Consider the following 15,068-nt stretch of genomic DNA (forward strand, 5'->3'; position numbering starts at 1 on the left):
TGCATGAACTAATCATAAAAGTTTGTTTAATTGTATGTGATTCAGGGCCTGATCGTCTTTCTCGTTGTTTTACTCAGCAAGTGAAAAGAAAGTGAGTAAATATTTTATATTTGTATAATGTAATTTTCGAGTGAGAAAAATATTTGGTATTTCGTACCTCGTTTTTTTCTGAAATGTATGCAAAATTTATTCACTTTGTTATTGAAAGTGAGAAGTTGATAATTTCAGAAAATATGCAAAAAACCAACTGAGTTATTGAAAAAATAATATATCCATTAGAAAAACGGAGAATTCTGATTTGAAAGTGAATAAAAATTATTACACGATTAAGCTGTTAATCAAAAACTTAACCGTGCGTTATATTTTTATTTTTGATGTACAGGTCATAGAATTGTAGATTCGAGAGGAAAAATATTGTTATTTATTACTAGCTATTATTTATTATGCATTATTATGATTAGTCCATTTGATTGTCTTATAGCTAAAGCTTCCTTAGCTTAAATATGTTATAGTTGATTCAATAACATAGGAGTGGTTTAAATATTTTCTAATTAATAGAATTTTTGCTTGTTTTCCTATTAATTCTCAAACATATGAATGACATGAATAGTTGGGCTTACCAATACTCAAGTAATACCTCGATTCAGCTTAATAAATTTTCCCAAACGATTTCGATTTGTAAAAGTCAGTGCCCTTATTAATGTCGCTATTGTTTTGAAACCAACTTTGCACGAAATTTCTCAACTTATATGAATTATTTAACTGTATTTTAATTAGATAATAATTAATAAACATAAATGCTAATATCAATAACTATTTTACTTACTACAATAATAAAATTTTAATATATTTTATCATTTTGAAATAAAAATTCAACTAATATTAATATTATATTATATGGAAAATCAATTAAGTACCTATTACAAGAAAAAAACCCAATAATCAGTTGAATGATAAATAAAATATTTTCTATTTTTATTATTAAATTTAATAATTTTATATTTATGCAAAATATCCTTTGTTTTATACACAATTTTTTTCTAATGTCTATACTATTTAATTATATTTATTTATATTGCGATAAAATAATACAAATTAAACTAACAAATTTTTTAATAAAATTTATTATATGTACGAGTATATATTATATAAATATGTAAATATCGTAATAAAATAGAAAAACAAAATTATAATTAGATCACAGTAAAGGTATAAAAGGTCTACAATTTTCCTTTATTAACACAAAATATTTTATTATATTGTCAATATAACATTGTTAATATCGCGAAATTAAATATTTTCAAATACAAGAGCAATATCAAAATTTACATTCTAAATTTGTAACTCAATAAATAAGCAAAAACAAAAAAAAAAAAACAGAAATGAATAATATTTGGTTTAAAATTTTAATTTTAATTAAATTGATATCATCAATTTGTTTTGCAATTACAAATAATATTGAAAAAAATGAAATTAATAATAAAACATTAAGAATGTTAACATCATCACCAAAATTATCATCAATATCATCTGATACAAATATAAAATTACATCGTCCATTATTAGATGGTCAAATAATTGGTGGTTATCCAATTAATATAAAATCAGCATCATATTTAGTATCATTACATTTTATTAATCATAAATGTACTGGTATATTAATTGATAAAAATTGGATATTAACATCTGGTCATTGTACAACACATTTACAACCATATAATTATTATATATATATGGGCTCAAATAATATTGAAAAACATAATGGTTTAGTTGTTAAAGTTGCTGAATTATATCGTCATCCAAATTATACAAAAAATTTAGATTATGATTTTACATTATTAAAATTAGTTAATTATAGTTCAATTGGTTATAATATTAATATTGCAAAATTACCAGAACAAAATGAAGAAATACCAGATGGTATTAAATTTAAATTAATTGGTTGGAATAAAAATGATAATAAATCATTATTTAAAGAAAATAATGAGAATATGAGTTTAAAAGCAATTGATGTTATAAAAATTAATTCAACAAAATGTCATGAATTATATAAAAATCGTGGTGGTATTACTGATCGTATGTTTTGTGCAGCTAAATATAATTATCATAATAATAATGATAATGATGATAATGGTATATGCCATGCTGAACCTGGATCACCAATTATTATTAATAATAAAGCAATTGGTGTTGCATCATGGGGTTATGGTTGTAAATTATCCGATTATCCAAATGTATATGCAAAAATATCATATGTAAGAGATTGGATTAAATATACTAGTGGTGTTTAAAGCAAAAAAGAAATGTATAATAAAATAACAATACAAAATCACATAATTTTTTAATAAAATCACATATAATTTCCTAATTAAATTATGATTTACATATATAATATACATACATCTATCTAATAGAATTAGGAAGTAATCAATGAAAATGTTTAGCCCTTATTAATTATACAAATAGTTTGTAAGAGAATTTTTATGTACAATTTTAAAATTAATTATACAATTTTTAACTAAAAATTTATTAATTTACTGAAAATTATAATTTTTTATGTATGAAATACAATATAAAAAAATTAAATTATTTATTTATTTAATTTCTTTTATAAATGCATTTGTATTCATAAAAGGACCCCTATTCGAAGTACAGGTCATTTTTTTTTTGTTTTTTTTTTCAATTTCTAACTTTCATTAAATATTTTACCATGAAAATTTAAAAATTTCACTTTAAAACAAAAACATTTTGTAATAATTCAAAAAAATTGCATAGTTTTAGGCTTGCGTCTTATTGAATTTTATAGAAATTGCAGTAGAAAATGGAAAGCAAAATTTTATTATTAAAATTATTTTGAATTTTTTTTTATTTCTCAAAAATAATACCAAAATTAATTCACAATAGATTACATTGATCAATAATCAATTTTAAAACAATTTTGGAAAATAATTGTAGACTTTCATATTGTTACTTAATCCTTCAAGGTACAAGAAATTGCATTTGATCGAAAGGACATAAATTATTTGGTTTTAATTTTATCTCATAGTTATGGTAATTAAATTAAACTTAAATTCTTTAAACAGTATCTTTCACATGAATGATTCTGAATGAAATTTAGAGTTTTTTAATGAGTCGATTCAAAAATTTTTTTTAACTTCATAGTGGAATAAACTTTCAAGTCTATTCGCAACATTTTAGCTAGGATAAATAAATAATTTATGATACGATGTAGTAAAAATCTACAAAGAAAAACTCGAAGCTGTGTACCTATTATCCTATAAATAAATATTAATAAATAATTTGAAAATTATTAAAATTAACAAATAATAAGTATATTTGAATATGAATTGATTTCAGATGCATTCGAACCTATTTGCAGCCCTATACTTTGCTTATATCATTAAATAACATCTAAATATAAGTATAATAGTTAATAATAGAAATACGAGTATATTGTATAGTTGTGGTATTTCATTGTTTTAATTATATTTTTCCTTTTGCTCTTAATATAATTAAAAATATTAACCATTAGCTTCCATATTTTATTCTACAGTTATTTTCACACAACGTACACCATATTAATGTTATATATACAATAACCATAACTTTGTAGCATAAAAATTTTCCGCAAAATATGTTCTAAAGACAACAACATACACCGTGCATAGTTACCATATTCACACATTTAATAATCTGTCTTAAAAATTTTCTCTTACCATTTATTTAAAACACAGCTTTATCTAATGTCAAACAGCGTATAACAGGAAAAAAGAAACCGTATGTAATATAAAAAATGAAAAACAGAAAAAAAATAGAGTATCTAACATATTATTAAGTTTCTTATGACGTATATCTTCCTGTAATATTAATGATAATGATAGTGATAGCAGTAGATATGAAATAAAAAAACTAACATAATCTAAATAGTACGGCGACTTCAAAAAAACAATGTATACAATAAGATGTTATACATATATAAAACAGTAACAATATAAAACCGAAATCATAGACGTATGTATAAAATATATACAGTTAAATATACGAATAAATTGTGTAAATATTTTCATAAAATAACGCAATTGACTTGTGGGACAATGTTAAAGTTATTATTTTTTATGATTTAATTACGTACTGCCTTCCGAGTCGGCTTCCCGAAAACTGGCTCTCGAGCTTACACTACATAAAATTTATTGTAACAATTTTGTATAAAACAATGATAAATTCTGCTACTATATTAATAAAAAATTTCGTTCTTCTGAGTTTTAATTAACACTCCTGAGTTCTAATTACTGAATTGTTCAATAATACAGTATGAGCAAATACCAAAATGCAGATCTGACTCCAATTTGAATAATTCAGCAATACAAATTTAAATAATTTTAATTTTTCATAATTTAGAATTAAAGTTATTAATGCGTTATTTTAATTTAAATATCAGGGAAAGTAAAAAAGCAGTTTTCCTTAAAACAATATATATATACTTTATTAAAGATTAATTGAATTTTTAATTTTTGACAATAACATTTCAAATGTCATCGCAAATACGCAAATAAAATAATTAAACTCGATTTTTCTCTCGATTTTTGTATTTTTAAGTCACAGATTCTTCAAAGCTTCTTATTTCTCGAAAGAAATATCAATCAAAAAAAAAAAAAATTCAACTCGCAATTCAATTCCCATCTTCAATATTCCATTTACATACGGATGTATAAAATTTGTATATATTATACTGTATATATACGGATATATAAAATTTAAAATTACCGCATATAAGAATTTTATTTTGAAATTCTTAAAAAAAAAAAAAGAAATAAAGCAAATCATATAGGACAATGCTTTTTAGAAAAAATTAATATATATTTACAAGCGGATTTTAAATATTTGTATTTATGTATATATATCCATATTTTTGCTTTGTAAATATATGTAAAACTGTATGTATATTTATTATAGTTATATATTTTAAAAATAAACGTATAAATGTATATAAATGTACAGTAATTGCTAGGAAATATTCCTGTCAGGATTAAAACGAATACGTGACTTGGAAATTAATTCAATGATTTTGTCAAAAAATTGAAGCCAAAAAAATATACAAAAAAAAATTTCCCTCTATAACAGTAAATAATGTCTTAAAATTTCTGTTATAAGTTCATAATATCAAAATATAAGATAAAAGGATTCTTATAATTATTTTTCTTGAAATTGTAATTTTGTTCAAAAAAGTATTTAGTTTTCGAATTATAATATTTTTCAAGTGAATTTTCTAAATTCAAACATGTTCGGGTAGCAGTAAATATACATAGTCTTATTAAAAGCAAGCCTAACACTATAAAATAAAATTTCACTATGTTTATTTCAAGTGCTAAAAATTAATTAATTTTTGAAAATGAATGATTTAAAGTAGAACATGTTTGGGCAACCTCTATTAAAACTTAACCTATAAAATTAAATTTTCATCTTTTATTTCAAGTATACTTTAAATAAGCATTCATTAATTTTACCAAAGGTATCCTCTAAAATAGAGTATGTTTGGGCAACAATGAATATTCACGATTTCATCTTAAATAAAATTCAGTATATAAAATTAAATTTTACCATTTATCACAAGTAATGTTATGCTTCACCTTACAAAGTACCAATAAAATAGAACATGTTCGGGCGCCAATGAAAATTCACGATTTCATCTTAAATAAAACTCAGTATATAAAATTAAATTTTACCGTTTATCTCAAGTATTGTTAGATTTCACTTCTCAAAGTGTCAATAAATTTCTTTAAAAGTTTCCTTAGAACTTGCTCTGGCAGCAATTATTCTAAATTTTTTTTTTATTGAGTTTCACCGTTTATTTCAAGTATAATTAGTTTTCTGAAATCTTTTAATACCGTCCTCTATTTTACATGCTATTTATATCCTATAGTTACTAGTAACAGAATTTTCACATATTTTAAATTTTTTTCTGTTTGTTTCTCGCAGATTAATCTTGGATATACACATACATGTATTTTTTAGCATAATAACTCCGAAAAAAAAATAGAATAAAATTATTATTATTTTTTTGTTCATTCATTCTCTTTTGTTTCTTTATCCTTGTTTAAAAAAACAAAATTTCCAGATATTATATAAAAGATAATGTAGAAAATTATCCTTTACAATATAAATTTTATTCATATAAATATATATTTATATTCGTGTATGTTTGTATATACAATAGAAAACGTGTATCCTTTTTCCATGCATTTTTTAAACTTTTTTTGTTTTTCACATATAATTTTTGTTTTCTTTGTATAATTTGAACTTCTTTTAATGCTTGCTTAACAGATTCAAGGAAATTCAATATGACGATGTTATGTTATCCTTTCCTATTAAATATAAATACACATATGTTTTAAAAAACAGAAAAATAAATGATGAGGAGAAAAAGGAGCAGGAATGCATTTTCATATGATTTTTATTTTTAATTTTACAATTTTCGTTTTTTTTCTCAAATTGAAATTTTCGGATAGAACAAAAATTCTATATTGGAAATTTTCACTTAAGAACAATTTATTTTTATAAAATAATATTTAAAAAAAAAGGACGTGTTCATTATTATATTATGTATGAGAGTATGATGATTTCTATGAAATAATTAAATGGGTTGGACCAGAGTTGGACGCAAGAAAAATTGCTTATTATTCGAAAATATTTAAGGGATGTGTATAAAATAGCTTTATATTGTATAATTGTATAATAAAATAATTATTAAATTGTGATTTCTAAATTTCTTTCTTTTATAAAAAATCATGTTGTTGAAGAGTAATTAAAAAACTATTTTAAAATTTAATAATTGAAATCATTTGAAAAATAGTGAAATTTTGTTGAAAATCTAGGATTTTTAATCAGATATTCATTAAATATATTAACAATTTATAGGGGGTTTTAATTGAAATTTTATTAATTTTTAATGACCAAAACCATGTTTTGCAAAATAGCCAACTTTTTTCTTGTTTAAGTCTAGAAAATTAAATTTATATTTATTTGTAATTTTATAGGTTTAAATAAATAATGAGTAAAATCTATTCAAGTAATTAATAATTTTATTACCAAGTAATAAATTTTGCATAAATTTAGGAGAAATCTCAAATTTAAGACAATAATGAAAAAATTTAATTTTATTGTTAATTATTTCAGTTAAAGCATAAGAATATTGTTTTAGAAAAAGCTTATTGTAAGCTCAAATAAAATGGACAATTATAAAATGACTCCTTGGAAATATTGTAAATATATACCTACTTATAGTAATAGGTCAATAGAGGGGGGGAAGTAAAATAAGAATTTTGCTCTTATAAAATAAAATATTTATCGATGTTAATATACACTGACAAAATTTAAATATAATTTGAGTTACCGTTTATGTGAAAAGTTAGTCCAAAAACTAATGAAATAAACTACTTAGAAATTATGATCAATTTTAAGGATCAGTTTGTCATCCTTAATAACATTTACATACCGTTTTTTTTAATGGTGTAAAAGAAAATCATTCCCAGATATTTCGACACTATTACAGAATTAAAAAATTGTATTTGATATAGATACAGTACAATTTTTTCTAAAGATTGCAGTCATAAAGACTTTCAAAAATTTTGAGAATCAAAAAGAAGAGTAAGAATTTTCTGATTTAGAAGAAAATTCTGAATTTTGTTCTGAGAAGAGAAACACAAATACTGAAAATATGACAAAACTGAAATTACGAATTCAAGGTTAATTCCCAATATATTGAAAATATCGTAAATATTTGTGATATTATAAAGAAATTTCGGATTGTAATAAAATTTAATTATTCGCGGTGAATTTTTCAATTCTTGTAAAATTTTTAATCAAATATTTTAAAACTATATTTTTAATCCCATAATATAAACTTGTATAAAATTAAAAAATAATATTTTATCACCAAAAAAAAACCATCACTCTCTTAAAAAATTAATATGAAAGAAAGAATATAAAATTAATTTATTAAAAGAGAAATGAAGAAAGTATCACTTTGAAAATAACACTTAAAAATGTTTGTCACATCATCACAATCAATTTTTATTTTTATTGTGTTTTTTTTTTTAATATAGTTTTCAATTTATTTTACACATCAGAAAAATGTCCTTTTTCTTAAATTACAGGGTTGAATAAATAAATAAATAAATAAAAAAATAGTAGTATAGAAAAGCTTGATTGATGTTTTACGAATTGAATAATCGAAGTTAATAAATTTTGAAAGGATAATTTGTTTTTTTTTTTTTTTCATTTCAATCTTGCCTCATACAATGCCCCTCCTCTGCGGCTGCCATCCCTTCATCACCTTAATACGTATACATATTAAAATATAAAATATTTTCTTTTTATTAAATGTTTATTTTTTTGTTATTTCTGTAATGTGTAAGAAAAAAAATTTTGTTGTAAAATAAAAAAGGATATCTTTGATTACGAAAATTATAATAAAAATTTGATAAAATAGTTTCCTATTTTTTTTCTTTTAATATCCTTAGAAATATAGTGGAATAATAATATATGAATATCAAAGATCGGTTATCTAAGAGATGGTCAAGAACAATATAGTCTTAAATTGTGACAGAGAAGTTCAAAGGATCATATTGGAAATTTTTGTATGTTTTACGTATGTAAAAGAAAAAAAAAAACCCCAAATTTGATGGTAATCCTGAATTGAATTTTAAAATATTATTTTGAATTTAGATTTGTTATTTTAATATTTTGTAATTTTACATGTATTTTATTTCTTATTATTTGTGTTCCATTTGAACGTATAACACTTAAATAATGTGTAGCCTGCTCATTAATACTAGCCTATATTCAATAAAATAATTATTTAAATTTATTCCGGTAGATGGCTTTATATTTTTAATATTAAAAATAATAATAATAAATTCTTATTAAAATTTAAAATTATAGGTTAGTCCTATAGTCACTTTTGACGCTATAGGATTTCCATATGAAGAACTTTCTATTTGCAAACTATAATTTCGACTTATTCGGAATAGTTTAATAGACTGTTAAAATGGAAAGCAAGCATGATAATCGTATAACTATGTGTTTAAAATTTGCTTAATATTAATTTGCTCCTGTGTCTAACTCATTTTCCTCAATATTTTTCTCTTCTACGAATTATAAATGAATATTTTTAACAAATATACCGTATTTATGCATATTTGAAAGAAAACAAAAACAATATACGGATTCCCCTTTGAATATACATTTTTAAATTTTAAAAAATAAAAAAAAAAATTGAAATGGGATATCAAAAGTATTAGTGATAATCCAACAATAAATAATTTGAATCAACTGAAATTTATTAATAAAAAAAAATATTTGTGACATTATTATGTCATACCTATTAAATATGTTTGTCATATTTGACACGTGTTAAAGGAAATTTTTGCAGAGAATTGAATTTTTTTTAACATTTTCATACATATGTAAATGTATTGACACACGCGAGTATTTATATATAAACATACTTATATGCTCATAACATATGTGTGTATAACGGAAATTTGTGAATAATTTTAATGGGCAACTATTATGGAACAAATGAAAAATATTAGGCATTGAATTCAATTCATTGAAATTTTAAAAGATTTGATGTGAATGTTTTCACATTCTAAAACCCCACACACCGATACGACACCGCAACTGCATTTCTATACAACACATACTATTCAACTCATGAGAACCTATTTGCTGAGATGTTTGATTGTCAGTATTCAGATGCTATATTCCGATGAATGTTAATTTATGCCGTTATAAGTTGATTTATTACTACTATAATTAATTAAAAATTTAATTTAACATGTTTTTTTTTACAAAATCATTTATTTATCTTATTCTTAAGTCAAATTCGAAATATATTTTTTATTTTCATAGTATCTTCATCTTATACACCACTAACTTCACGAATCCAATTTCTTGCAAATGCAACTCTAGCATAAACACCTGGATAATTTGGTATAGCACAACCATAACCCCATGAAACAACACCAACAGCTTTATTACCCCATACTAATGGACCACCAGAATCACCTTGACATGAATCTTTACCACCTTCTTTGAAACCAGCACAAATCATACGATCACTAATATTACCTGGATATGCAACACCACATTGTTCTTCATTTACTTTTGCAACATAAGCAGCACGTAAAACAGCACGATCATCTGATGGTACTTGTGTATTACCCCATCCGCTAACACGTAATAATGTACCATCTGGTACTGGTTCATCTTGTTCTGGTAATTCAGCAAAACCAATAACAACATCACTTGCATTATAATTATCTAATTTTAATAATGAAAAATCCCAATCTAAATTTGTATATTCTGGATGTGGATGTACTTCGGTAACAGATACTTCAATACCATCACGTAAATTATTTGATGAACCCATATATATTTTATATGTTGATGGTGATAAACTTGTTGTACAATGTGCTGCTGTTAATACCCATTCTTTTGATATTAAAATACCACCACAACTATGTCTTGGTTTACGTAATGATACTTGATATGGTGCATCTTTAATATCAATTGGTTGACCACCAACAATACGGCCATCTAACATTGGACGATATTGTAATTTATCGGCCAATGTTATGGCAATAATTGAAATTATAATTAAAATGCTTATTATTGAACGTGACATTATACAATTGTATACTAAATGTATTTTTAAATTCAAAGTCCTTTTTATATTAAAAATTTGTACAGATTTTTGGACGAAATTACAAATTTTTTAGTCATTAATCAATTTTATGCATAGTATTGTTGTATTTTAGAAATTAATCCAATGTAATATGAAATAAACTATAAATATACACAAAGTCTAATTTAATCATAATAAATTTATTATTTATGACTTATTAAGGTTTTAATATTAAAACTTTTAATATTAGATTTAGTGACGTACATTTAATTGTTAATATATTACACTTGATAAAATACCAAAATAAAATCAACTAATCAATCAATTTTAAAAGTAAGTCGTGTGTTTAAATGATAACACAATTGTGATAACAAAGTTATCTTAATCCTTCCACTCAAAAATTATACAATTTACAATATTAATATTTGTCAATCATTAAAATAGTAAAATTATCAAATTTAGGCTGACTAGCTTGAAAATTTTATTACTTTATTGATATTCAAATATAGTGTATGACATGAATTCCTTATTTACCGTTCAGGAAATTTTCTCCTTCCCTTTCTCAAAAATTACATAAATTTATATGTGTATATATGTATGTATGTAATATTTAATATTATTATTCATAATTAGTACATGAGAAAATTTTCAATTATCTTTATTGTAATTCTAAGTTCAGCAATGATAATAGTTCAACAATTGAATAAGAATATTAAAATAGAATTGATAAAATCTGTGATTTGTAAAGTAGCACATTTCATTTCAACAATTTGAGTGAAAAACCATTTTCTCGTATGGGCAGCACGTTTACTTTTTAAATTATATTGAAAAATTCTTAATAATATATCATTATTGATAAGACGAAAGATTTGCACAATGAAAATGTTCTTTAAGTATTTATTTCAAATTTTATGAAAGCTAGGAACTTTCTAGTTAGAATTAGAAAAAGAAAAATACAAATTTAATTCTTGAAGAGTTTAACTTCCTGCCTAATCCAATTTCAATGTAAAGTTTTTCAGTTGCGGTTTTGTTTACAAACCGCACTCAAATACTAAATTTTCGTTATTTAATCCAGAATTCAAATACTAGAATTTCGTTTAGTCCGTTAGATAGGAGAGAAATGTAGAATTGGTTGCCAATAAAATTTCCAAAAAAAAATTGCTGATTGTTTTACCAGACACAATTAAAATATTAAAATTTCTAAGAATTCCGTTCATTACTTCACTATATAGATATATGGGCAACAATGTGAATTCGATCCGAAGTAAAAAATCTAGTTACTTGCACTTGATTCTTTTTGCATGTCGTGGTGGCTCGTCGCATACTATATATCAAGATTATACAATATGAAATTTCAAGAAAATCCTTTTTTTTTTAAAACGTAATAGTTAAAAAAACGTAAAGTCGTCCGCTTTTAAAGGTCCAGTCCCCTTAAAGCTGATCAATCACATTGTCAAAGTAAATCAAGATATGTATACATTTTCATCAAAATCGATTCAAACCAAAAATTAAGGTACACGAGTGCAGAAGGGTAAGTGTAAAATTTCGTTAATTGCAGCATATCCCCCGCACCTCAATTAGCAAAAATGGGCCGTTTTTCTACTACTACCCCTTGATTATCAGGCCGTCATTAAGCATACTATTAGCGATGGCCTATCTAAGCCATCCGGTTCTTTTGAGAAATCTATTTAAATAACCGATGCTTTTCTTCGAAATGTCGTCCAGCCACGTCTCACTTGCTCTGTCCCATGTAATCACACTGAGTCCATGTAATTACGCCCATAGCTTGACCCTCGTAGAGATTGTGTAAAATTTCGTATTTGAAAATGATTTTCTAATTGATGTTTCAGATTTTTGTTTGGAATTTTCGGAACAAATGGATAGATACACATATAGTGACGGACAAAGGAATCGTCTCTAGTGAAGGAGAGAGGAATATCATTTAATATTGTATTAACTAGCTGCTTTTCGCAATTATAGACTTTTCAAAAACCTAAAATTAATATGATTTTTTTTCATTTTGCTTTATGAAAACCATTCAAATAATTTATAAATAAACATCTCAAGTTTCGATTATGAAATTTTAAGGCAAAAATTCGCACAATTATCAATGCCTCCTGGGGAAATTGATACGATTATTTCTAGAAATCAGGATTTTTTTTTTAATTTTTGTTAAATAAAAAAACTCAATATAATAAAAGCTTTAAAATTTTTTTAGGATTAAAAAACTGTTTAATGTTAACTCATGCATCAAGGATTTTTACAAAATAAAAATGTTGAAGCAATAAAAATTATTTTTCTTATTTCATTTTTTTTTTTATTTATACTCCAGAAACTTCAGAAATCCAATCTCTAACATATGAAACTCTAGCGTAAACACCTGGATAATTTGGTACAGCACAGCCATAACCCCATGACACAACACCAACAGCTTTATTTCCCCATACTAATGGACCACCAGAATCACCTTGACATGAATCCTTGCCACCTTCTTTGAAACCAGCACAAATCATACGATCAGTAATATCACCATATGCATCATTACATTCATTTTCATTAACTTTTGCAACATGAGCAGCACGTAATAAAGCACGATCATCTGATGGTATTTGTGTATTACCCCATCCGCTAACACGTAATAATGTACCATCTGGTACTGGTTCATTTTGTTCTGGTAATTCAGCATATCCAATTGAAAATCCATCAGAATTATAATCTTCTAAATGTAATAATGCATAATCCCAATCTAAGCTGCCATATTTTGGATGTTGATGTACTTTAAGAACTTTAACTTCTAAACCATTTTTAAGATTATTTGATGATCCCATATAAACAGAATAAGATGAGCCTGGTGATACGCAATGAGCTGCTGTTAAAACCCAATGTTCGGCAATCAATATACCACCACAATTATGACCCCATGATGTTCTTAAAGAAATTTGATATGGTGCTTCTTCAATATCAATTACTTCACCACCCACAATACGACCATCTAATAATGGTCTTATATGACGGCCAGCTAAAACAGTAGCTAAAACGCCACATAACAAAACAAATCCAATAGTTAATCGGTACATATTACTGTTACTAATTAATTTTTTTTCAAATTATAACCCACTTTTTATACAAAATTCCTCTAAATTTTAAATAAATTCATTTTTTTATCATTTTTGCAATTAGATTAAAATTGAAGTATTGATTATTTAGAAAATTTATTGGTTATTAAAAAGTTTAATTTTTTTTAATTCTTCTTGATAAAATTTAGATTTTCAGTACTCGTATTAAAATTTTTATTCACAAATTTTAAAGCACTTCTAATTAAATAAACTAAAATAAAATTGCATATAATTAGGCTACCTTTTTAATCCAATTTAAAAATTTTTCTATTGTTTAGAAAAGCTTGGAATAGAAGAAGATTATTAATAAATTTCTACTGATTACCAAAATGTTAACTCATTGCCATAAAACTGTTTATTTTTCTTTGATTTATACAGGACTCTTAAAGTCTTAAACTCTACTTGAAATGCCTATATTGAATTGATAAGTAGAATTTCCAAGTAATTTTGAAATTTTTTAAGTAAAAACTTAATATTTAATTGATGCTGCTTATAATTATGGCATGTATTTTTCTTTGGAAGTTTATTTTGAAAGTATTAAAAAAAATTAAAGCAGGACAAGCAACTTTAGAATTTTACTCCAACAAAATCTAAATGAAATATAATCTGTAATCTGCTTCATTTCCTAATTGAAATGGTATTGCTGAAAAGTCAATCTTACTCGCGAGTAAATTTGCATTTAGACACACGGTCTATTAAATAATAAGATAATTATAGTTATATAATTAGGAGATGATATTTAAAAGTTACTGTGCTTATGTTTAACACTTTCTAATACATTTATTAATTGTGGCATTCAAAATTCGTAAACACAATTATCTTAGAAGTTGAAATCCCTAATTCTATCAAAGGTTGCTAAACTATGCTAAACAAAGAAAAAAACGATTACAGTAGGATAATATATTATGGAATTTCCAATAATAAAAAAATTTCTGTAAAAAAGATAAGATATTTGTATAAAATCTATGAAATAATAAAATTTAAATGCCCATATATAGGACAATAAAATTCTTAATGGATTAATTAGTTACAAGTGCGCCACTTAAATTATGATTATATTTCTTATATATGGTCGTATTAAGTTCGAGAACTCTGATAATTTTAAACTAAATGATTTTAAATATTAATTTCATTTACTACAATTAAACCAACATAAATATCAAGAAGAAATATGAAGGAGTCATTAATATGCAACTTATATTTCTAAGTATAAACACAAATAAATTAAGCATAATTGGCAAATCTCTTTGAATTTAATTGGAGCA

At 23.9% G+C, this 15,068-nt stretch overlaps 3 protein-coding genes across 3 annotated transcripts; 1 reads left to right on the top strand and 2 right to left on the bottom strand.

The window, feature by feature from the left end:
- The first annotated feature begins 1,292 nt into the window (after positions 1 to 1,292).
- Positions 1,293 to 2,435, top strand: LOC129618624 (trypsin-3-like). Its single transcript, XM_055533473.1, has one exon. The coding sequence runs from the start codon at positions 1,383 to 1,385 to the stop codon at positions 2,289 to 2,291; it is 909 nt and encodes a 302-aa protein (XP_055389448.1). The 5' UTR covers positions 1,293 to 1,382; the 3' UTR covers positions 2,292 to 2,435.
- A 7,487-nt stretch (positions 2,436 to 9,922) lies between these two features.
- LOC129618554 (trypsin-3-like) lies at positions 9,923 to 10,687 on the bottom strand. Its single transcript, XM_055533363.1, has one exon. The coding sequence runs from the start codon at positions 10,685 to 10,687 to the stop codon at positions 9,923 to 9,925; it is 765 nt and encodes a 254-aa protein (XP_055389338.1).
- Positions 10,688 to 12,907: 2,220 nt separating this feature from the next.
- On the bottom strand, positions 12,908 to 13,764 carry LOC129618555 (trypsin-1-like). The gene has a single exon (XM_055533364.1). It carries the CDS (start codon positions 13,762 to 13,764, stop codon positions 13,009 to 13,011), a length of 756 nt encoding a protein of 251 aa, XP_055389339.1. The 3' UTR covers positions 12,908 to 13,008.
- Between the last annotated feature and the right edge of the window lie 1,304 nt (positions 13,765 to 15,068).

This window comes from Condylostylus longicornis, unplaced genomic scaffold (genome assembly GCF_029603195.1).
Source record: "Condylostylus longicornis isolate FDR11 unplaced genomic scaffold, ASM2960319v2 ptg000009l, whole genome shotgun sequence".
NCBI classification, from domain to species: domain Eukaryota; kingdom Metazoa; phylum Arthropoda; class Insecta; order Diptera; family Dolichopodidae; genus Condylostylus; species Condylostylus longicornis.